Source organism: Rhea pennata, chromosome 4, assembly GCF_028389875.1.
Source record: "Rhea pennata isolate bPtePen1 chromosome 4, bPtePen1.pri, whole genome shotgun sequence".
Classification (NCBI taxonomy): Eukaryota; Metazoa; Chordata; class Aves; order Rheiformes; family Rheidae; genus Rhea; species Rhea pennata.
In genome coordinates, this window is record NC_084666.1 from 74,001,858 (window position 1) to 74,025,896 (window position 24,039).

The 24,039-nt window shown below is 40.8% G+C and overlaps 1 protein-coding gene across 5 annotated transcripts in view; it reads left to right on the plus strand.

Moving 5' to 3' along the window:
* Positions 1 to 24,039, plus strand: part of ARHGAP24 (Rho GTPase activating protein 24) — a 242,091-nt gene that overhangs the window by 178,136 nt on the left and 39,916 nt on the right. For 4 of the 5 annotated variants that reach the window (XM_062574314.1, XM_062574315.1, XM_062574318.1 and 1 more), the window contains one exon: positions 18,497 to 18,619. In XM_062574314.1, coding sequence (XP_062430298.1) covers positions 18,497 to 18,619 — 123 coding nt within the window. Of the gene's footprint in view, positions 1 to 9,326; positions 9,469 to 18,496; positions 18,620 to 24,039 lie in introns of those variants that run through there. The other variant, XM_062574316.1, reaches the window with a different exon arrangement.

Genomic DNA, 24,039 nt, shown 5'->3' on the forward strand with positions numbered 1-24,039 from the left:
AAGGGTAGACTTCGCTATTAGTTTTTAAAATTGCAGTCTTGGTGTGTCAGTTCATGAGAGTTATTTAAGGCATTTTTACAAGAGTTATGCCTACAAGATAAGAGTACATAGTGACATTTAGTCTAATGTAGTAATTCATGACATCTAGATTTGTTTACCGCACAAACTGTATCCTTTTATTTCCACCATCATTTTGAATTAACCTATACTCTTCGCTCAGATCCTGCTGCTTTTTTCATTTTCTTTTCCCCAGGATGTTGTCTCTTTAAACAGAGCATCTCATGTCAAAATAATGAGCAACGTTAGGCACAAGGAAGTTGTCTCCACTTTGTTAACAGAGTAGCTGAAACTGAGGAAAATGTGGTTTCTCTGAGGTTCCTTGGTAAGTCAGGGCCACTGAAGAACTCCCAGCTGCCAAGCAAGTGATTTGACTGCTGGGAAACGAGGTTTGTTTCCTCCTTCTCCTTCCCTGAACACGTCTAGTTGTTGGAAAAACTTGCTTGGAGATTCTCAGATCGACAATATAACAACTGCAGTAACTGACTGGCAGAGAAAAGGACCAGCCCCACTGGTGAGAATCAGCAAAAAGCTGGGATTTGGTGCAATAATTTGTTAGCACATTTAAGAAGCTTACGGAGTGTTTATCCACGTTGTTAAATCTCCCCAATAACTCTCCAGTTATTTCTACTGTTTTGCAAACTTTTAAGCGAGTTATGAATTTTGAATGATTTGTCAGAGGTGGTGTCTATCTCAGAGAGGAGCTACCAGTCCTGGCCAGCTAAGTCTCTGTGTGTGCAAAGAGCTGGGGAGTTTCATGTGCTTCAGCAATGGGCCCCTTTGCAAGCCTTTCCTTAAGGCAATGCCTTATTGCCATTTCCACTAGTTTTGTTGTCTTTCACCTTTTGAAGGGATGTGTGTAAAGAAAGATTCGTGTTCCAGGGAGATGGTTGGAGAGGCAAGAACTAGCCCTTTGTAGACATAGTGTTGGTCAAAACAGCTCCCTGGGTATAACAACTGGGTCTATGGGCCTCAGGGACCATTTTAATTCATTTTTTGATCTGAGAGCTTATTGTTGGCTGGAACAGAAGTCATTTCTGTAACAGTTCAGCCCCTAAGAATGGAGGCTTGCAGCTTACTGTTGCAAGATACCTTTCAAGACCTTCATAGTTAATTCTCCACTAGAGAAGAAATCATCAAGTTATCTTTTCTGTATTTAGTGTAAATTAGGTTTATTTACTCTGTGCATATCATCTGTAGAACAGATGAATCCAAATATTGAACAGGCCATTTCCATCCCAAGAGTCTATATTAAAGGGCTAAAGGCTAATTTTCAGGGAGTGATCCCTGCATTAAAAATGAGTCTAGTCAGAGACTGTAGAGAGAAATGAAGGCGGAAAGCAAGCTCCCCTGCTGTAGCTGGCCCAGGCAGAAATTTTGTCCTACAACTTGGCAGCGCAGTGTTTCCCACAGGCTGACCAGTACCTATGTACTGGTACCAGTATCTATGTGAGAAGGACTATTTTTTAAGCATTGTCACTCCTGCGTCCCATGGGTATAACCAGATTTTGAATTGGTGTGCTCAGATGTAGCTAGCAGCCCAGTCACGGCCAGCGCAGATCTCAGTACAGCCTGATGGTTGAAGTATGTATCCTGCTTCCCAGGTGGGGTTTTCAGCCTGTTGTGAGTTGCTTCTTATGGCCAGGTCACTTCTTTGTCCATCTCTAGAGATGCAGTAGCAACTCCTGACAGATGAGCTATGGGGCTGGCACGGTTCGCAAACAGTAATATGGTTTGTTGTCTTTTTAACAGAGCATCCTTTGGTCATTCAGCTCACTTCTCATGCCATTTTTTTTTTTTTTTTGAGATTTCTCTGGTCACAAAAAAAGAAGAAGAAAAGAAAAGAAAGAAAGAAAAAGAAAGCAAGCACTTGGGAGCCAAATGTTACTCTCTTCATTTCAGTGCTGTGTAGTCACAGAGTAATTAGTAATGTTGGGTGTCAGATGATGTTGCATTTACAAAATAAAGAACATGATGAGATTAATCGGATATTGAACGTACCTGCCTATGCCAAAAAAAGATCTTTCTTACAGAACTGCAAAAATTAAGTTGTAGCTGTTTTTTCTCCCAAGTAAATTTGAGTCTCTTTATTTACTTAGCCATAAGCAACCTGGATTTTTCTTTTCTTCATGAGACTTTGATATTACAAAATGAGTTATTGCATAATTCTTCTGGGATTATTCGAGCTTTCAGCTTCAAAATATAATTTATGTGATTAAGCTGTGTTCATGCTCACCTTGCTCTAAATAAATGCATTCACAGTAGACTATTCATAGAAAGAGAACACAGTGGCAAGGAATTTATTTTAAAAATTGAAAATTCAAAGTGACTTTTTGTGTAATTACTTATTTTTTTGCCTGCTAGGAAAGTGGCAAGGAAGAAAGATTCTTGTAAAGGAAGCACAGCTCTACAGATTAGATCATGCTGCTTTTTCCAGGGCTGCGCAACACTGTTGGGTCTTATCCAGATACCAGCTTCCAAATTTTTTCATTTTGACTGGTTTATTTTGGTCCTTTCCAACCCCTCTGAATAACCTAGGCAGACACTGCTTCATTAGGAATGTTTTAAAACATGTTTTGTTTTTAAATTATGACTTAAATATCTGATCTTCTAAGGAACACTGTTTTATAAAGTGTATTTGGTGATGGTCAGCGGACCTGGAAATGAACAGCCCAGCCTGTGTGAGTAGGGTGTATAGAAGGCAGTCCGGAGTTAACCTGATGGAAGCAGCTAGTCAGCGGCCTGCAGGGGTGGCCCGTGCGGATACAAGGGCAGAGGGAGCAGAAGACCTCTTTGCAGAGGCGTGCTGTCCCATCCCTTCTGGAGCACAGGGAAAGCCCATCCCAGCAGGGGTGGACCTGTGCCTCAGCACCTCTCCTCCTGCGTGTCCCATCAGGCCAGCGGAGCAGTTCTTCAGAGAAGGCTACTACATGGCTTGTCGCACCCGACCTCCGTGCTGGAACGGGGGGACACCCCGAACCACAGTCGTGTTTGTAGATTGCTCTGAGGCTCCTGTACTAACTGCTGGTCTTGACTTTGCGCTAGACAGCAAACTTTTGATTTAGCTCTGTAAAACGATGTTAAATGGAACGTTTTTTCTCTGTGAGAAAGCAGCAAGGGAGGAGATAATTTCAAACTAGGGACTAATCTCTTCACTGAGGGATTGTATCTGATAGATTGGCCACAGCATCCAGTACGGTCTGACGACATTGTTTGGGGAAATGGCAGAAGTGACTTAGCTTTCATCAGGATAGTGAACTTCTTTTGGTCTGGTAGCTGCCAGCGAGTCTGTGAAAGCCTGGGAGAATTCATTTTCAATTAACGTGTCGGGTTCGCCTGGAATTCCTTCTCAGCCCCCCTCGGGCGAGTGTCGGTCACGTCATGCGAGAGCGGCTCGCTCCTCGGGGACCGCCCTCTCCCTGCCGGCGAGCACCTAGGTGCGCTTCCGAAGAGCTCAGCGCTGTGGCTTGGATAAGCATCAGTTGGCATTATCTGAAAGATTAGTGTCTAGCTGTTATGTGGGAAGCCTTACAAGAGCAGGTTCTCTCATGAACTTTTTGATACTTCCTGGCTGTGCCACTGAGACTGAGAGTGTTTTCTGAGCATCAGGGTCACTTTTCCAAAAAGAAAAAAATAAAATCAAGTTTTAACAACTTCCATGCACAGCACAATATGAGGTCCCACAATTCCCAGTGTAGTTGGAATGGAGATGCAGTGACAAATTAGTCATCTCAGTGGTAAATATTTCTCTTACTTTTACGTTATCGTGTAATTCCTGTCCTTATAAAAATATCTTCTACCATATATGCTGCATGGTTTAGGGACAAGTCACAATGGGAATACTCCATATCCTTCATATCGAAGTAGCATCCGTAGGGAATGTTAATCCAACAGTGATAGTAGTCTGAGAGCAATTAATAACTATTTTATTTGAATTTATAAACTTTGTCGGAGTGCTTGGAACTTTAAAAACGCATCAGAAGAATATAATTTGCTATTGAATGATTTTATAACCTTCAAAATAGCTGGAGAATCATCTTAAACTTCCATGCTATCCTTTTCCCTAACTTGAAACTAACATTTGCATACTCCTCTGTTAGATAATGAATGTCCCAGAAAGCTATACCAACTTCTATACAGAGGCTTCAGCTGAAATTGTATGTGGTTTATGAATAATAAGTTTTTCAAAGGAGCCAATAGCAGTTAAATTCTTGTCTATGTTCTATCATTTGCAAATATCTACTTACCATCTTTAGGCCCTCATCCTAAGTTTCTAACTTTTTCCATAGTTCAGGCTCCATGCTTCATGAGAGGGTTAATGATTACCTGACAGAGAGATGCTCTCTCTTCAATATTAGCCAGCATCTGCTGAATGTGTGACTTTGCTGGTTAATGCTTTGCTAGTGTCCAGGTTGTCATTGATTGATTTTTTTGTCACCTTTCCCATCACCAGAATTTAACTTCTTCCACGCATCTACAGAAACATTCCAGAGATAAATCAGAAATGTCTAATGATTTCATCTAATGTTTGTCATGCACTGTCCTAACTTAAATAATTTTTTTCTTTCCTTCCTAATAGAAAAAACAGTTATTTACTGTCCTCTAGTTAATTCTGAACTATTTACTTTGTATAGTTATGATATTTCTTAATGAACTGTTCATAGGTACTTTGGGGGTATTTTTTCAACCATCAGCTGTTTCAGAAATGCTAATAGCTCTGTGAATCCTTCTTGTAATCATATACTTGTGCATGTATAAAAGTTAGTATGCAGTCCGGAAGAGCCCAGTAAGCCAGGTGTTAACCTTTGCTTGTAGAAATGTACTTTTAAGGGACACGTGGAAAAGCATTAGCAAACTTGCAAATAAAACTAGTGGGTGTCTATATGAATGGCATATGAAAATGTATATTATCCAGTTCACAGTGACAGCATATTTTTATGCACCATGAACCAAGTTTACATTTTATCCCACAAAAATTTTTTTAAAAAGTAATACTTCAAAATATAATGGATTACTCTTTTTAAGTACTTTTAAAAATCTGTAGAGTATATGGTCAGAAATTAGACCTAAGCAAGATTTGCCTGAAAAATACATCCTTTGGTATGTATGTTCTAGCTTTCAAAGCAGAAGTATAGACCTGCCCAAATTAGAAGTAAATGTACTCCAGGATCATTCTGTTTTCTTGAACCAGGTGGGGAAAAATGCAGCGTGATACCAACAGGTGCCTCTGTTGCTTGTCTATAAAGAAACAAAGCTGAAATGAGCTTTCTGCTCGTTTTAATTTTGATCCACTCTGTTGCAGGGCACAGGGATTTACTGAGCGCTGTTTGCACTCTGCGGGTAACTGTGATGTTTGGTTGCCTTTTCTTCAGAAAAGCTGCACTAGAATTAGAAATTGCTAAGTCATCTGAAGGACTGAAGAGCTGTGCTGATAATTCATTAAGTGGCACTGCTTCTGTCTGCACAAATACTGAACTGATATCCCAAAATGGGGCTGAGAGGCACAGCGTTTATGGAGATGTCAGATTTTGGATGAGTTGCGTAAGAAATGTCCTGAACTGTTGACTAAAATGTCCTGCCACTTTTGATAAGAAGGAAGACTCTCTCTTGCTGAGACCTGATTATGTATTATATAGTTGCATTGTGCTCCTGTAAATTGGCCCTCAGTCTTCAGTTGGATAACTTGCTTTATTTTCTAAACTGCTAAAAGATGGCTTTAATGTTTAAACAACTGATGTTACGATGAAATGATGCGTATGCATAATATGTGTTTGCTAATTTCGCATTTTTGCATCCTTTGGGTTGTGTATACATGCCACAAAGAGCTATCATTTTAATTTGTGATCAAATTTGAAGCCAGATTGGAGCTGAAATAACTGATTCCCATGTGGAGAAGTGAAATACTTCAATGTTTGGGCCTAATTCGGTGCACACGTAGGAAGCACTGGACACAGTTTATGTTCGTTCCTCACTGGAGAAGTGAGGCAGGCTGACTGCTTTTCCTGGAAGTTGTTCAAAATCGGATGTTCAAAAAGTTTTCTGTCTTTTTTGCATATACTTACAAAAAATTGACTCTGTATAGCTAGAAGAAATAGAGCATGTCTGTTTTGCAGAACAGTTCTGTTACCTTTGAATTAGCGCCTGCTTGTTGGTGGGGAAGCAGGACCCAGGACGTTGGGTGAGACACACAGAATTACAAGGATAGGGTCGAGTTAAGACTAGCAAAAGTAATTTCACTATCTAAGGATAGCGGACAGTGACCGGCTGACCAGAGTGCTTCAGTTCTTTTTTGCTCACTTCTTTCTAAAGCAGCAGCACAAGAACTAAGCAGTTCAGCAGTGGTTTTGTGCTGAGTTAATTTCCCCCCTTGTGCTGTGTACACAGAAGCATGTTTAGACTGACAGAACAGCATCCAGATTTGTACCCACTGCAGGTGTAATACTCCATACTAATGAAGAGCAGGGAGTGTAACGAGAGGTTGTTGATAGCTGAAGCGATGGCATGCATTGAATGTTGGTCTTGTTGGAGTCCGAGGCTGATGTAGGCCACCTGGGTTCTGGCATCTTGGCATCCCAGTTTTGCAGCTTGACGTTCACATGACCATAGGTCACAGCAAGTGCCTTCCCCCACCCCCTTTCTGCCTGTTAAGTCTCTGGGTGAATGTGTACTTCAGAAGGGCTTCTCTCTGTGTAGTGGCTCTCCCTTATTTAAAATCATTAGAAGTTTAACTTCCTGCTAGGCCAAACACCATGCAAATATGTGCTGAGGAACTGACCTTTCAAAATAATCCATTTCAAGATAGTTCTTTGCACTTTAATGCAATTCATGATGTAATGCTGTAAAGCGAAGAAAACTTTTTGTAGCATAGGCTACCTATTTTCCCAGCAGCGTAGTTTGAAGCTCTCATTCTTCGCAAATGCGTTGCACTTTTCTAAAGCATCTTTTTTATTGTTGTTATATGTCTAGACCAGGTCTGTTTTTTCATTCCTCTCTCTTTAGAGAGAGAGAGAGAGATGGACATATGCTGGGAGGGGCTTTCTCTAAAACCAAATTTAGAGTCTGGCCAAATTTAAAGCAATGCGATGGTCATTTTGAGTGTACTCCTTGAGGTACTTCAAAAGTTCTTATTTTGATATGGTTGGAGTACAGTAAAGTATCTTTATGTGTATATGTAAGTCAGTTCTAGTCACTGATACATGTTTTCTGTTAGAAAAAATTAATTATAGCAAATGTCACTGAAGGGTTCCACTGCACCTTGCAAGACCGCTAATGCTTGACATTTTGTGGCCCCAACCCCCCATAGCAATCATTTAGTTATATTCATGTCCTGCTGGCAAGTCATACCAGAAGTTACATTTTACGTGAATTTTAACAGTGACTGGAAGGAGTAACAGGGCTCTCTAGGTACTGTAGCAATGTACCAATAATCACAGGTCACTGAATGTGTGAAACAGTTAAATGTGAAGCCATTTCTGTAGTTTTGTCCTCACCCATTCCTAATCACCACACACAATAAGATTTGTAGAAGATTGCACTTGCATATTAAAACCTTCTGCATATTAAAGAAAATCTATGTTCTTAGTAGAATCCCTTAGCATAGAGGATATATGACAGCTGATTGATAAATGTCTATTTGCCTGTTGGTCTTTTGCATTCCTCTTTACTGTTAGCAGCCCTATATGCATAGCATCAAATAACCTGCCATGTAGCCTGTGGCTGGCTAAAACACTGTACCAAACTGCTGGTTGCAGCAATCCATGCCTTTCTTGGTTATTGTAATTTCAGATGTAGAAACGAAATAGCCCGACATGAAAGCAGTAAAAACAAAACAGTGCAACATCTATGCATCAGAGGTCATTGAAAATTCAGCGGTCTTCTCTCTGTGTTGTCTCTTTTGGGAAGTCACCAATGGGGTTTCTGCTACCTGTAGACCTCCAAGCAATATTTCAGAAAAGAAACCTCTCTTGTTGCTCATATGCCACCCAGGAAGCTGAAGATTAACTTCAAAGGAATGGGGGAGAAAACCTCACTAACTTGGTGTTAGTCTGATTTCCTCACACAAAAAGTAAGGCTATGACAATTCAATTTTATATCCTCTGTGTTGCCATGCTTTCACTAAAAAGCCAAAGTACTTTTTAGTGGTTTATGGAATACGCAAGAATCTCTCTTTTAATTTGTACTTTCTCACACTCGTAATTTCAGGGGCAAACTCTTTTATCATTAAGTTCGGAGAATAGGGTGCTGCACATGTACACAAACAACTGAGGAATGCAGTATTTATCTGCAACTGGATCCATACTGTGCATCTCCCAAATCCTACTAGTCAGGAAGGATGTAGGTAATTAGATTTCTTGTGGCCAATCTCTACTTTCTTTGATATCTTCTACTTCTTGCCACCAGAAATATCCATGTGAGAATCCACTACAAGAGGCAAGAAGTGAAAAGCCAATTTGAAAAGTGACGCTGAGTGTATTTTTCATTGTTCCATCAAATTATTTAACTACTGCCCTGCACTAGCTGTAATGCTATGTCCATACTAAGTGAAATTACAGTGTGTGATTTGTATAGTGCTTGCAAAGCTTCACATTAGTGCCAGATTGTACATGTAGATATTTGCAGTCACTGCATTGAAGAAATTCCTTTTCTTTAAGACATGACTTGCATATCTGAAACCTGACTTCTTTTCCTGCTCCATCTGCTTCTGTGACTTCAGCCTCAATCTTGAATGTACAGACAGAGGAAAGTGATTTTATCTCAGCTAACATGTTTCAAAAAGGTGCATATAAGTATTTTTTGCTGTTACAATTTAACAGAATTTTAGCATAAATAAGGAAGGGGATTCACTGACACAGGAAACGTTACTAAAGACTCTGAAAACAGCTGAAAGTCACAACAACAGAGTGACAAATATGACAACTCCCACCACATTCTGTATCACAAGGATGCTAACAACAATGAAAAATTCTTTCTGGGAAGCTGAAAACTAACAACAGAAGTGCAAAGCGAGAGTGCCTCCGACTTCCATGTGGCACTGATTAACGGGGAATGCAGCAATGCATGCTGCTGTTCCAGGTCTGGTGAAGTGTAGAGCTGAGATGGGGTTCACGAGGCATGATGGCCTTTTAATGCAGCTTGTAAACAAAATGTTCTGGGCGATGTGCCTTGAGCAGGAAGAGATACAGAGATTTGCAAGTGGAAGCTTCCCTGTTTGAGAACAGCCCTAGGAGAGGGGAAGATACAAAAGCTAATTGTACTGGCAGCAGCATCTTAGTGAAAGGGAGGGGAAGAAGGAATAGACTATAGTAATTAAGTTCAACATGGGATCTGTGCCTGAGGATGAGGTGGATAACCGTGAAATCCATTTGAAGCAGAGCAGAAGTTCGAACTGGAAATAAAGGAACAGCAACAAAGGTAGGGGAGAAAGGAAGCATAAGACTGAGACATATGCCTGGAAAAACAAAGCGTAAGCGGTTTAGCTCTCATTTTTCACAACTGTGTCAGCTCACTCTAGTACAGCTGGGAACTTCTCTGGGTCGGCATGTTAGGAAACTGGGCTGTGTGGTGAAGCTTGAAATGGTTCAGAAGAACCTCAGCAGTGCTGGTGGCTTCTAGAGCAATTGTTAATATAAGAGCGATAAACTGATGTGTTCTCTGACTTTCTTGGGAAAAGTGGCCATGGTCTCACAGGTCAGTGGCAGAAGCAAGACAGAGCTGGAGAGAGTGCTGTTCCTGTGAGCTGTGGCCAGGAAGGTCAAGAGGGAGCACAGAAAGCACTGAAACGGGGCGCTCTCAGAAGGGTCCTGAGGGTCTCAAAGCCTGTAGGGCATATGGAATAGAAGTGACTGGTAGGTTTGGAGGAAAGACCCGTAGGGCTAAACAATGTGGACAAAATCCACAGGGCACATTGTTGGATCACCTCATGAGCGAGACGAGCTGTTAAGAGGGATGATTTAAATTCTTTTTTTTTTTTTTCCTTATTAATGACATCTTTCTAACATGATGACTGCTGATAAGCAAGCATCACAGTTTGTTGCTCAGGGGTTTATGCATTTTCAGTAATTATTTGTTAGGAGAGAGACTTTTGGTAGTTATGCAATGTACAAAACTTAAATAATTGACTATGTAACATTGCAGTTAGGACTCTGTTTTCGTGCTGCTATTGTGCAAGACATTAAACTTACTATTGTATTAAAGTTTTATAGACATTCACGTTCCAGTTGTAGCACAAGGAAAAGCTACCTGTGCAGAATATTCATCATGTTACAGCTGATGAATATATTTCCCAAACTCCCATTTCAGGTATCCAAAAGCAGCTGGTTCAGAGCTTCATGTAAACAATGCATTCTCCTGTTTAAAACATCCTGCTTTCTTCCAGGCATACTGCAAATGGCAAACTGTGATAAGAGTGCAGTGCCCACCAGGGAAACTACTTGTGTTATTAGCCTTTTCCCATTTAGCCACTTAAATCAGTGTGCAGCGTTTAAGTGGAAAAGCTAATCTGCACAGAAAAAGCAGTACAACTTTAATGCAGAAAACTGCCATTGAGATTATTAATACAGAAGATGGATGCTATCTGCAGAAAATGTTGTTTGTACTGAAATATTTAAAAAGCAGTACCTTCCTTAGTGGCTTGTTTGCAATTTTTTAATTATTTTCTTCAGAAAAAATATATCAGTTCTTTGTGGAGAGAAAAACTAAATAGTGCATCTAATATGGCTTGACAGTAAAACAGCAATGAATTTGATAACTATGTAGTTCAAAGCCAGGGTTTTTCAGGTGTGGTGCTATTAATCATTTAAAATGCATAGGTGATAAAATGCTGACCATATCTTGTCGTCTTTCTGATGATGGAATAGCACTGAGCTGACTGAGGACAGAGGATATAAAAGGAGCATCCTGGTTAAAATAATTGACATTGTAATTTAGATATCTTTCTCAATCCAGTCTGTTACTTGTCATCAAGGTTTAAAATGTAATGGAATTATATAATGGAACTCAAAATAAAATATTGGCCAAAACCTATTTGTAAATATTACTTTGTGTCACCAATACAATACTTGGAAAGAACAGATCTGTTCTTCCAACCTCCCTTTCCCTGAAGGCAGAAAACCTGAGCACCTGGCAATGCTGGATTCTGGTATCTGTTCTGATTTCAATAGAACAAACAACAGAGAATATTTTCCAAGTTTTACAGAACACTTTTTAAAAAAATGGTTACAAGTGAAATTCTAATGGTGGCTCCTAAAGTCTTATAACGTCTAGCTACCTGGATTGCCATGTAGATTGTAGCATCTAGCCACATTGATGATGTAGATTTATCAGTCTAAACATTTCTAAAATACCAGCCACCATATTACTTCACCTAATATTGGGCTTATGAAATATAGTGGAATTTTCTCTTAGTACATCTCCTGTCTTTGGAATTTAGTATGCCATATAACAGGACCGGTGAGAAGTTCCTTGTTTCAGTTACTGGTAGGTCTCAGTAGTCTTTTGTTGTTATTGTTGTTATTCTTTGGGGTTGTTTTGTGATATGGAAGTGAAATATTTCAACTTGTTTTCTACTATCTCTTCTGATAGGATGCTAAAAATGCTACATAGTTACAATATGTTGATAGCTTCCATTTTTTCCTAAGAAAACCAGGTTTGTGCACTCAGTGTTGTCATGAAGATCATGAAAACATGAATCCTAAAGTCTCAAGAATCATAAATGAAAAGCTAAAATATATGATTGCTAAAAATCTCTTTGTTTTTCAGCTGGTCATTGGGTTTTGTGGCTCTGAATGACATGCCAAGTGTTCATAGGTTGCACTTTTTCATTTTATTTCTCAGGGCAGAAGACTTGATTGTTTAACTGGCAATGAGTTCTCAGTGTCTGCAGTTGACTTTCAGATTTCTAAGGTCCGGCATCCTTTTTTGGACGTCTGTCTTCCATTCATGAAACAAGCTGTGCCATGAGGGCAGGTTTACCTCAGTCGGTTAGAGCGTGGTGCTGCTAATGCCAAGGTTGTGGGTTCGATCCCCGTATGGGCTATGCTGAGGGTTGGACTAGATGACCTCCAGAGGTCCCTTCCAACCTTCCCATTCTGTGAGAGATGTCGGACGTTTAGTATAGGTGGGGAAAAATTCAACAAGACTATTGCATTGAGCTTCCATGGAGCAGATCTCGTCTGATAATAGAATATAGCGTGTATTATGTAACAGCAAGCTCAGAAGTAATGCTGAGGCTCCTGTAAGTACAGAGTATTTGTCTCTAATTTTTCTCCATAGGCAGTTTTTTACAAGAGGGCCTAGGTGATCAAGAACAACTTGATTCTTCAGATTTATCTATATTTTGTGGTAAAAGAAAAAGATGACGGCGACTTAGACCCAGGCTATGTACTCTCTTTCAGCCTAGTTGAACTAGATAGATGTTCTAAATTCTTGGTGGAAATTTGCACAGTCATCAGGAGGTATAATAACCAGGTCCATATAGAATAAAAACGCTTTACAGAATTAAAATAAAAAATCCGGCTTATGTCTGCAAACCCTGTGTTATCTGTATCATCAGGAAACCTGTCCCCAGCTGATATGCAGAAATTCATTGTTCCTACTTCCTCTCCACTGTATCTGTAAGAGCCTGTGCTTTGAAGCTCAACAGCTTGCGTGTACTATTCAAAACGTTGCATGTTCCAAGTAGTTGCATCTCTTTCTAATCTGTCTTTAAATCGGTCATCTGAGATGCAGCAGTTGCTAAATCTGTCCTACTCTAACAGAAACCTTTAGCATAGATTCTCACTTGCCATGAGGAAAAGATTTTCAGTGAATTGCAGAGACAATTGGGTACTCAATTCCCTTTAAAATTCAGTTTCATCCTGGTGCTCAGTTCCTTTATTCTGCTTTGCAAAATGTGATATAACCCAAGACTTTTGCCATTAGGCTTTTCCCATAGTCCAATTAGAATGAAAAAAAAAATGTTTTAAGGCTTCAATCAGTCTAACAGTGCAAGGGCAGTTTGAAATGCCAGTTGTCCCATATGAGGTCAGTGCAGGAACCTGAATCCTCCTTGCAAGACACTTAGTCATGGCTTCCATCAGACCGAGGATGCACAGGATTTGTGAGCATGGGCGGCAGCCAATAGAACAAATCCTGTATTACAGTATGATTAAAGTCCAGCATGATTATATGACCTAGCCACTGTAAATGAGTTTAACTCACTTAAGTTGTAGGATAAGTGGACCCTGTAGTTGCCAATGTCAGTGTATGGAAGATGGACACATATAGATTTGAACTGTCTTTTAGTGGCTCATCAGTGTATCAAGCCAGACTACTATGCTTAAAGTGGTTAGTATTGAGTTAATATCAAACTTGGATAATCATTAACTGGATTTTGTTAGTTGACAAACAAGGAAAAACAGGGGAAAAGATTGCTTATCTTGATCTCTGATATTCTAATATCCTCTGCAACTTGCAGAGATGATTCCTGCTTGAGAACAAAAAGCCTGAGTACAAATTCTGCAAAATGAAAGTTGATGAAGGAAACGCAAGTGTGTTTTCCCAGAGAAACAGATTAAATATACTGCTTGCCTTGAAGTTAATTTGCAACGTAAGGGAAGATTTTAGAACACAAAGTATGTTGGAAGATAGTCATGAATTCTGTCATAATTATCAGACTTCTGCTTGTGAAGAAATACTATCTGGAATTGTGAGCAGGAAATGTAAATATGCATTTGCACAGGAGCATCATACACCTGAACAGAAGAGAGCATGTGGGGTTCACTGCACAAGGGGATGGTGCTCATTTCTACATGGGGCTGGATTCAGAAGATTTACACAAAACTTAGAAAAGAGGATGTGTTGTTATCTGATTGGCAGAATATTTGTGTGGAGTAACAGTTGTAAAGGTTCAACTCTCCTACCTTAAAGGCTGGTGCAGCTATCAGGCTCCTGCTGATACAGCGGACGTGAAGAAAGGGGCAGTGTTCAGTGCACGTATGCAGAAGCGATGAACATCAGTAACTGGGGCTGGATTCCAGAGCATGTAGAGACCAAAATTATCTGAAAGAAAGACAAGCTATGAAAACAAAGAATAAAGTGAAAACGGAGGGTGAAGCGGAAAGAAAACAAAGGACCCCGGAGGCAACATTTGCAGAAATTAGGAGCTGAATTTCTTTTTGCTTACATGGCTTTTAAGTGGCTTGATGTTTTCCTGAGCTGATGTGTAGCCAGGAATTGGCATTTGAATACCATATTGAGGTCCATTCAGTGAACATAAGAATGCTAATACGTCTCTATTTAGCGTTTTTCTCAGAAACCAAAAATTTAGGAACCGAGTAAAAAGTATTGTAACAGGAGGGTGTTTCTGAATAAAACCCAGTGAGTTCTGTGGTTATGCCAAGCTGCCTTTCACCATCTTTTAGTTCCCAAACTGACAGTGAGGGTTTCAGAGTTTGTAGCTGAGAGAAATGCATAAGGGAATAGAACTGTTTCACTTTGAAGTTGACGCCCAAATTTTCTATTGGAATGTGCATATTCTTTTGAGGTTGTCCATGACATTCTCAGCTGAGAAAAATCAGATTAATCCTACTTTTTGATGCTCCTCTTGGGAGAAAATTCTCTTTTAAACAGACAGCATGAGTTTAATCCCTTTACATTCCATTCTCAAGAACGCTGGAACTCTAGTTTGCGAGAAATCCACGATGCTTCTAGAAGGGCAAGCAAGTACTTCATTCAGAGTTCAACTTGGGCTGCATTTAGGTAAGAGAAGGGTGTCACAGATCTATAAAGATGTAGGGTTAGAAAGAGAAGAGAAAATACAGACAAAACGCATTGACTAAAATCTTTTTTTTCAGCTGAATGCAAAAGGTTTGTGCATCCATATTTAATCAACAGATGATAAAAAGCAGGAGCGCTGTTGAGTTTGAGATTTCAGGCTACAATCACCCATTAAATTCACTCACTACCTCTTTATGCTTTTCTGAGTGCGTGGTGTGGTGTTGCATGAGCAAACACAGGCCGTTCCCTTTCTTTCCCTCTGTGCAGTGGGTCCCTGCAGGAATTGGCTTCTCTGTATTTTAGTTGTTTTTTTTTTCTAGTTGTTGGCAGGAGTTCTTAAAATACTTTGCCTTAAAATACTGTGTATCAATGTGGTGCTGGTTCAGTGCACAAAGCTGCACCCAGCATGGGGCTGAGTGGTCACAGGCTGTCCTGATCAGGAGGCTCGGCAGCAGTCTCTATTTACCAGTTACTGAGCTGCTGGAGGAGGTGTGAAGGAGCAGCTGGAAACCCAAGTTATTGCTAGTGGAAAAGGTGAGACAGAGGGAGAAATGTGACCTGTTCAAAGTTGAATATTCATCGTGGAATTGTGTTGTGTCACTGTTACCAATCCAAATGGAAATTCTGGATAGATTTCATTAATAAATATGAATTTGTGATGCTGCCAATAAAACAAAACAGTTTAGGGATTAGTTAGGGCTGCAGGAAAAAGGCATATGGCATTACATTGCGGTTTTGAAGAAACAATAGGGACCAAATTGTTTCTGGCCATTACCAGAGGCTGGAAGAAACAGGATATACATTTGATTGTGTAAAAAGCAGCTTTTTGTCTTAGATATGCCAGACTCCACATCTTTGGTTGGGTGTCCTGGGTTCTGCTTCTTCTAGAGTCTGTCACACCTGCCAATTAACAAGGGGAAAAGACAAAACGAAAGCCAACTTTGTACTCTAGGCTGTTGAGTTGCCTAGTAACAAAGAGCCCCCCCCCCCCCCAACCCACAGGATTATGCATCTCTTGGACTGCAAATGCAGAAAAGGAGCTTTGCTCTAAAAGGCATGATCTGGAGCTATACAACCATGCAGATTAAATAGATTATGATTTGAACATTCTTAGGGAAGAGTTAAGGATGCATTTGCACCTTTAAGGAACTTCAGGCCCAACACTCTTTTCAAATAAGGATACTTCATACCAATATATACAGTATGAATAGATGTCTGATTTTTGGAGGTGGTGATCTACTCGTGCTCCATTAAAATAGTAACAGTAATGTTATATGAAGAAAAGGGAATGCAGACTTTAAACACTTCTCAGCATTCTTCAGAGGGGTCACGTAGACCTGCTGAAGATTTTAAAAGGGCCTTGTAATTTTCTGTTTTTCCAGTATTTCTTATTTGAGATGGGTATTTTTAGAATCATGGGCATTTTTTCTTGTCCTTTTGCAAGATATTGTTCAACTTGTATTTTAAATATATTCCCATTCAAAGTTAACGTTTGCAGTAATACACAGATTGAACACACACTACGGTATCCCCGCATATCTGTTAGCAAGGCTTCGTGCCAACCTCTAGCAATTCTTGAGTAATAGCAAGGTCAAAAGAAAGTCAAAGAATTCTGCAAGATTTGGTATTCATTGTGAAGGAAAGGGACTGAACTACAAAGCACATCTGTAATTGGTAATAAATGGTGAAGATCTTTTGGTTAGGAAAGCTTTAGTTTCCTATAACAAAAGAAAATAGAACAAAATACAATTTTCTTCCCTGCTAAATTAAACACACATTAATTATGTATTAGCTAAATCAGTGTTTAATTTAGTTAGCTGTTTAGAGTACTGCTCTAGAATCCACAAATGAACTGTCTAGAATTCCGGGATGAATTCACTGTTTCTGGAGAGCACCCTCCAAACTGTTATAAAATTATCACTGACCACCGACTTTAAATATGCAGGCTATAAAAAGAATATGGAGCAATCGAACAGACACCAAAGAGAAGGGCCATCACTTCGTTATGGTTGTCATCTTTTTCATTATCACAAGTAATAAGAAAATTAGATCATCTCCTGTTTAATTCCTGGATTTAACATGTATTTTGCATAAATGCATCTTTTTGATTTTACATGCTTTTTCTCTAAAGTGCCTCCTTTTAAGATGACGGTAATCCTCCTTTTGAAGAACCAATTCTCTTTTCCATCCTAATTTGAAGTTATGATTGTTGCTTTTTCCAGAAAGTGGAAATTAATTCAGAGTAAGGCAAGTGTTTGTGGTGTTCTTTGAATACATCTAGAATACCTTTCGTGTGTTTTACACAGATGTATAAGACTTCTAATACTGTTGATATTCTTTGGCTGAATTCTACTCAGCTGACTATATTTTATCAGCCTCTTGCCTTCCATCAGCTGCACACTATGTTCCTTGTCCTATGTTTTGGTGAACTTTGTGTTGTATTGTTAAATATATTTATTAAGATCAATTCAGAAAAAGTCTGTGTTTTGGTGCTCAGTGAAGTGCGAAACACTTTCATTTTAGGAGAAACATGCTTCCCTAAAAATCCTACGTTTACTAGGTGTGAAAGTATATTGAGGTTTTTTGTTTGTATCTGTATTTTTGCCTCTCTTCAGGAAGAGAACTGTAGGTGAGATATAAAATAGACCAGGTTGCGCCAGCAAATCATGGTTGGATTTGTTAGACCCTCAGGAAATTCTTCTTCAGAAACCTAGCTGCTACAAGGCCCAGTGCTGATCATGGCACTCTTCAGAGGATGGCCTCCCAAGAGCACTGTTCCTGCTCTGATGAACAAAAATCTTTACTTTAGATACGACCAGAATTAAAAATAGGGATGGAAGAATTGGGATAGAGATAAGGACAAAACTCCTGATTTCTAGGTGCATCAAGTTTGGACATGAAGGGTGCATGCATGCTGTTGGCTCAGTGGAAGGTCTTCAAAATATCCAGAATTATCTTTTTAGGCTTTGCTCCTTTTGCGTGCTTTAAAGGCTGTTTGATTCCTATTCTTCTGCTCTTGCATTAACACAGTACCTGTTAGGACAGAGCTTAAGCAGTACTACAGCAGTGAAAATTTGGGGCTGTGGGCAGCTGAATTCTCTTTTTATCCTTTTTTGTGTTGCTCCATTCTTAAAGGAGCACTGTCTTCCCCATTAATCTAATCCGCATCAGGCCTGTCCAAGCCAGTGGGCTGGGCTGCGCCACTGCTAGCATCAGCTGCCTTCTCCCTAGGGATTCACAGCAACGTTCATGTGTCAAATGTCATTGCTGTGAATGTGACACACGTTGTTCCTGAGAATAAAAAATGGAAGCCTCCCCAAATGTTTCTGTGTTTATTCCGACTGTCATGGTATGGTAATTGCTGCAAAACCTCTAGTGTGTATATCAAGTTACGGATTAGTGCAGGCCCTGTGGTTCTTGGAACAGCATGGGGCTGTTTTTGTTTACCAGTGACATTTATCCTCTCATTTCCTTTTGGAAGCCTGACAGCTTCTCGTTGTCAGATGGGGAACGTACTTATAGGACCTTCTTTTCATGCCATGGCTGACAATAAACACACTGGTGCAAGGTGTCTGTGTCTGCTCTCCTCAGAGCCACTATTACTGCTTTCAGCAGCCAGTTTGGCAGCAGCTTGGTTGGGCAGGAAAGCAAAAGGATTTCTAAGTACAATTATCTTCTCTTGCAGGAGGAGACCGAGAGCGGATGACAGCTAATCATGAGACGTACCTTCTTATGGCAAGCACACAGAATGACATGGAGGATTGGGTGAAATCCATTCGTAGGGTTATTTGGGCACCATTTGGAGGAGGTGAGTCAGTGAGAGAAAATGTCAGATTCCCACGATGACTCCGAGATGAACGAAGACACGCAGGGGTTATTTTGTTATGTCTCTGCCAAAGTCAGCGTTTTGCAGTGAAGAAGAGGAGAGAATGATTTAGATATTTCAAAAATAGTGGAATAAATTCTTTGTTTTCACCTGTTATACAGGTATCAGGCATGTTCCCACGTAGAGGGATCAGTTCAAAGGCTTTAAAACGTCTAAAACTATTTCCCTTGAGAAGGACAGCATATTGTAGAGTGTCACCAAGGCAACAGGAGTTTTCCCAGAAGACTGGTCTTCTGTGAAATCAGCTTCTCGCAGGGAAAACTGGGGTAATTTCTTTGGTCACCAACTAAAAGATTGTTCATATTTTTCACTGTGCTTAGGCTGTCCCAACTGAGGTCAAACAGTGCACAGCAGTCAGTGACATTAGTTCACAGCCCCTGTAGCAAGAGCAAAAATACAGTTATCCTCCTTTTGAAGGAGAAATGGAGGCAAAGAGAGGTGACTAAGACCTACCCACTGCTTCAGAAGAGACTGTAATGCAAGTAGCCTTTGCTCTGGCCTCATCCTTTAGGATAGAAGTCATTGATTTCATTCACAAAACCATACTCTTTGCTCTTCTTTCTGATTCAAAAAAATCAGAAGGGGGGAGGGAGTGTCTTCATTCATTTGTGTTTCAGATCCGTGAAAACTTTTTGTGCTGCCCCCAGGATCCTTGCTTTGGGCAAGCAGCTTAGTATTTAGAAACAGGGGAAAAGGTCACCCAACATTTCATGAGACCCTACATACATAATGAGAAAGGACTGAAACAGTTATATTAGGAACTACAGGGTGCACCATTTTGTGCGTGAAGTACTGCAGCCGCTGTTGCTGAGGACAGTTTGCAAGTGATCTGATAGCTGTGGCCCTGACTAATGCAGAGGGTGGGTCCCCTGCAAAGGAAGTGCAGCTGGGTCACCTTGCTGACAAATACCTGTCACAAGAGGCTGTCAGTGATTCTCCTGCAAATGACAACTAAGGCCAACGATGATGATATATAAAGCTGTGCCCTGGGGTATTAGCAGGAGCATTATGTGATAGATTCTTTCTCTTTTGATTGGCAGAACCACTAATTTCAGTAGTGCTGGCTCAAAACTTATTGTCAGATGTCTTTTAAAAAGCTCTCTTGTACTAAATAAGTTTGAATTATTGCATCATTTCCAACATCATTATTCTTGTAGTAATATCTATGTCATTATAATACAGGTATGACTCATATACCTGCAAAAATGCCTGTATATCAATCAAACCGTCCCTTGAAGCTCTCAAATCTCAACGTTTGGGGACAGGAATATTTTCCCACTGTGAAAGAGCACCAGTATTGTATCAAGGGCTTTTTTGTCTTGTCAGCGAGTGTTATTAGACTATGGAAAAATAAGGTAGGATTGTCTGTGCTTTTTCATGACAGAGAAGAACAGTTATCACTGAAAGGCACATTTGCTGACTGCAAATGTCTCTTTCCCACCTGTCAGATACACTACAGACGAGAGGATGGAAGGTACTAAAGGAAATTATCATCTTGGATAAAACTGTTCTTTGAGCTATCCATCTTTCTTTGTGCTTTATTCAGGTGATACAGTTCTTAGGAGAAGGCTTTGGCCCTTGCTGGTGGGCTGCCCCAAGGGACTCAGCTAGCTAGGGGCTTGCCTGGCAGCTTCTCAAACATGTTTGTCTTCTGTTTGGCTCTTCCTGTGGAAATACATACTGGAAAGATGGTGCTAAGCAGTCGTGGTGTTGGCCCCATGGGGATTTTTGACCTACATGTTAATAAAGGTAGAGCTTACCAGCTGGTGCAGTCCCAGATCTGGGCATACGCACTTCACAGAAGAATGTTAAAACAAAACAAAACTCCATATAGTGCCGACCCCCCAAACAAAGTGAAAGGTTTATCTCAAAAGGTGTGATCTTCTGCAGACATACAGGGATGGTGTGGAACGGGGGAGACAGGAGGCTCGTAGTCACTTGCAGTTCAGCTAGGGAGGAAGTGTGCTTGTTTGCCTGGTGCAAAGGTCACCTATCTCCATCTTTCTTTTTGTGAAGAAAGCCTTATAGTGAGCTCTTCAATGTTCTTCTCCTGTTCCAGTCCAATAGCAGCATAAGTTACTGTGGCAGCAACTCATTTGGGTGTATAACAGAACTCTGTTTTTCAAGGAGGGAAGCTATGTGTGTGTTGTGTGCCTGGCTCCCACCACCACCATGCCTGTGGGCAAATACAAGCTAAAGCAGCCCTGAAGTTCCTTTGCAAAGCAGACAAGTGTCACCATCTTACAGGTGAGAAGCTGAGATCTGGTGCAACTGAGCTGCTAGCCCAAGTCCGTCCCCAGAGGTTTTGACAGAGCTAGGAATAGAGGGGAAATCTCCTGAGTCCTGACCCTGTGCTTTCTTCACAAACCCCTCATTTACATTATAGGGCAAGAGCTATTTCTGGTTTACGGTTGGGAATCCTTCCAGCCGCCAGAGGAATTCTCAGGACACAGTCACTGTTGAGTGTTTAATGGCACTTAATGATGGAAACACCTAGGTGAGGTCTTGGTGTGCTGATTTGCGTAAAACAAGAGAAGGGTACAGTCCTTGAATTACTGTTTAAATTCACTTGTAATTAAAACACTTATTCTCCCCCCCCCCCCATTGGAATTCCTGATTGAGTATACTGACTTTAAGGTTATTTGTATTGGAAAGCAAACGGTTAAATCCACAGCAGATGTGAGGATAGGCTTTAGTGTTTATGAAGACTGCCTGAATATTGTTGCGAGGCAAAAGTGGTATTGTGGTATGTGTTACCATTAAGAATCATGCCTCTCACATGTCCCCATTTGATTAACTTTCTTATAAGTTGATACTCTGAGATGTTTTAACAAGCCCTGTTAACTGTTCTGTAATTACATATGAAAAGATATACTCATATTTTTATTACCTCTTCCTACAAGAATTTTTTAGAGCTTTCTAAAGAGAGGTTCTTATCATTTATGCTTGTATTAATGAGCTGTAAAAACTGAAGTTAAAAATCTTTATCTATTACATTAGCTATAAACAAAATACAGAAAAGTTGCAGTCAGATGATGATGACTGTTACGATGACAGTTATGACGACAAGCAATTACTTGTAGGAAAAATATTAATTCAAATAGCCAATTAATCAAGACACCTGTGTTATTTCTGCTTCATAAATTTTATCATTAGATGGTAAGCGGCTGTCGTCTGGTGTCACACAAGTCAAGTTTCAGTTTGGGTAACATATTTGAATTTTCAGGCTCTTTTAAGCATTATAAGCAAATTGTACACATGTTCAGTGGATATCCCTGAGCCTTGGTGAGCCACTAATATTTAAAGTCTGTCTGGCAGTGGGAGAGGACTCCAGGTACCAGAGCAGGTAGCTTTGTCAATGATTAACTATATAATTAAATTGTTACTTGTTAACCTGTGCTAGAAAGAGAAAAGGGGGGGAGAGGTGGGAATCTGCTAAAGTGATCAGGAACAGCTTTTTCTTGCACCAAAAATATAAGCAACTGTGGAAAAAATTGTGAAAGGGAAAAGAAATGTAAATGAGCCAGGACATGTAATGCTTGTTTGCACATGACATTCCTTTCCTGATTAGATTTTAAAAGGCAATTTTTTAAGGGAGGGAAAGGCCTGAGCTTTAATTGCAAAGCTTGAAACTGAGGGGGCGGGAGGAGGCAAGACGAAGGGACGTGAGCATTTTAGCAGGGCCAGTAGCGTAAGGTCTGGCACCTCCTGTGGGAGCGCAGCCTGACTGCTTTTCAAGCTGCCACACACGACAGCCGCCTGAAGTCAACTCAAAGTCATCCACAACGGCAGAGAATCGCGTTGCAGCAGCTCCCTCCTTTACATTGTTTCCCTGCACCTGCTGCATGTGAGTGGCTGGAGCAGAAGGCAGCGGCAGCAGTGGCTGCCATTGCCAGGCGTGGGACGGGGAGGAAGTGAGCAGAGCATCCCCGTGTGGAGGCACGTATTCCTCAGCTGCTCCCCAGGATCCTGCTAGCAAGGATGCGCGGCTGCCGCATCTGACGTGTCTCTCCCGTGAGAGCTTCTGGTAGTTTGAAGGCAATAAAACAAGCAAGGAATCCACGAGAGCATCAGACAGGGAGCTGGGTAGATTAAAGGCCTTTTGAAAGGAATCTGTTATGGACAGAGCCTTTTGGGCGAAGGTATCGTTATTTTTGCTCCTCAGTTACAGAAATAAAAGGAGCCGGCAAGGAGTATCGTATCCTGGAGGATTCTTCGGTGGCCTTTCTGGTATTGTTCTCTTCTTTCCCCTTGCGCACCGCAAAGTACTGACCTTTTCCAGTGGAATTGGAGTCCCTGCCACTCCGCCCCCTGTTCCAGCTGAGAAGAAGAGGTCTTTCTGCCCTGCATCCGTGCAGATGCTTCTGTTTGAATGGAAGATACATCTTTTTGCTGAAACTCTTTTGTTGTGACGTTGCATAATAAATAGTTGTCTCACTGCAGGAAATAAAAGAAACGAAAGGAAATAGTTGGAGGGATATTGTTCTTCAAAGCAAAACTGAAGAAGAGAATAGAACATTGAAATTGCTTCAAACTCTACCCGAGATCAAGAAGACCACAAATCTCCTAGCTCCAGAGGAAAATACACTATTATAAAAACTCCTCAGCAGTCAGTAACAATGAACAGTCGTGGCATTTCATCTGGATGTAGCTGGTAAAGGAAAGCGTGGGGACGTGGGGTTCTGGCCTGTATGATGCCTGAAGATAGAAATGCTGGAGTCCGCAGCCCAGGTGCCTTAGCAGCAGCTCCTTTCATTCCTAAAACTACTTATAGGAGAATTAAGCGGTGTTTTAGTTTCCGTAAAGGTAGGTTTGTTCTGTTGCTGTGTTCTGCTTTGCTAGTGAAGCCATGGTTTCTGTAAAGTCAAGGGGGCTGTGCATGCTGGTGCCGATGAGAATACCGAAACAAAAGGCATGAAACAATGCAGATGCTGACATCCCACGAATGATTTATTTACTTCTTTGTTCATTTGTAGTTGGCAAGCTGACATTGCCTCTCTGTATAATAGTCCATGAATGGGCTGCCTGAATGAGGTGGCTTGGGACAAGATTATTGCAGAGTGAAAATCAGGGAGAAGAGTCAGGGAATAGGACCTGTGATGCTCAGAATTGGCTATTTGGCTTGCAGATTATTAGGGAAGAGAGTTTAGGTTTGTATTTTGTCTGTGTATGAGGAGAGGAGAGAAGAGAGGGTGCAAAGTAACAAGATAAGTATGCATCTGTCCAGAAGACTAAGTCCTTGGATTCTGAGGTTTCTGATGGGCTGAAGGAGATCCATACCGAGCACTGTCCTCTTCCCAGTGCTGCATTGTTATTTCGTCCTGCCATCCCACAGCCTGCGC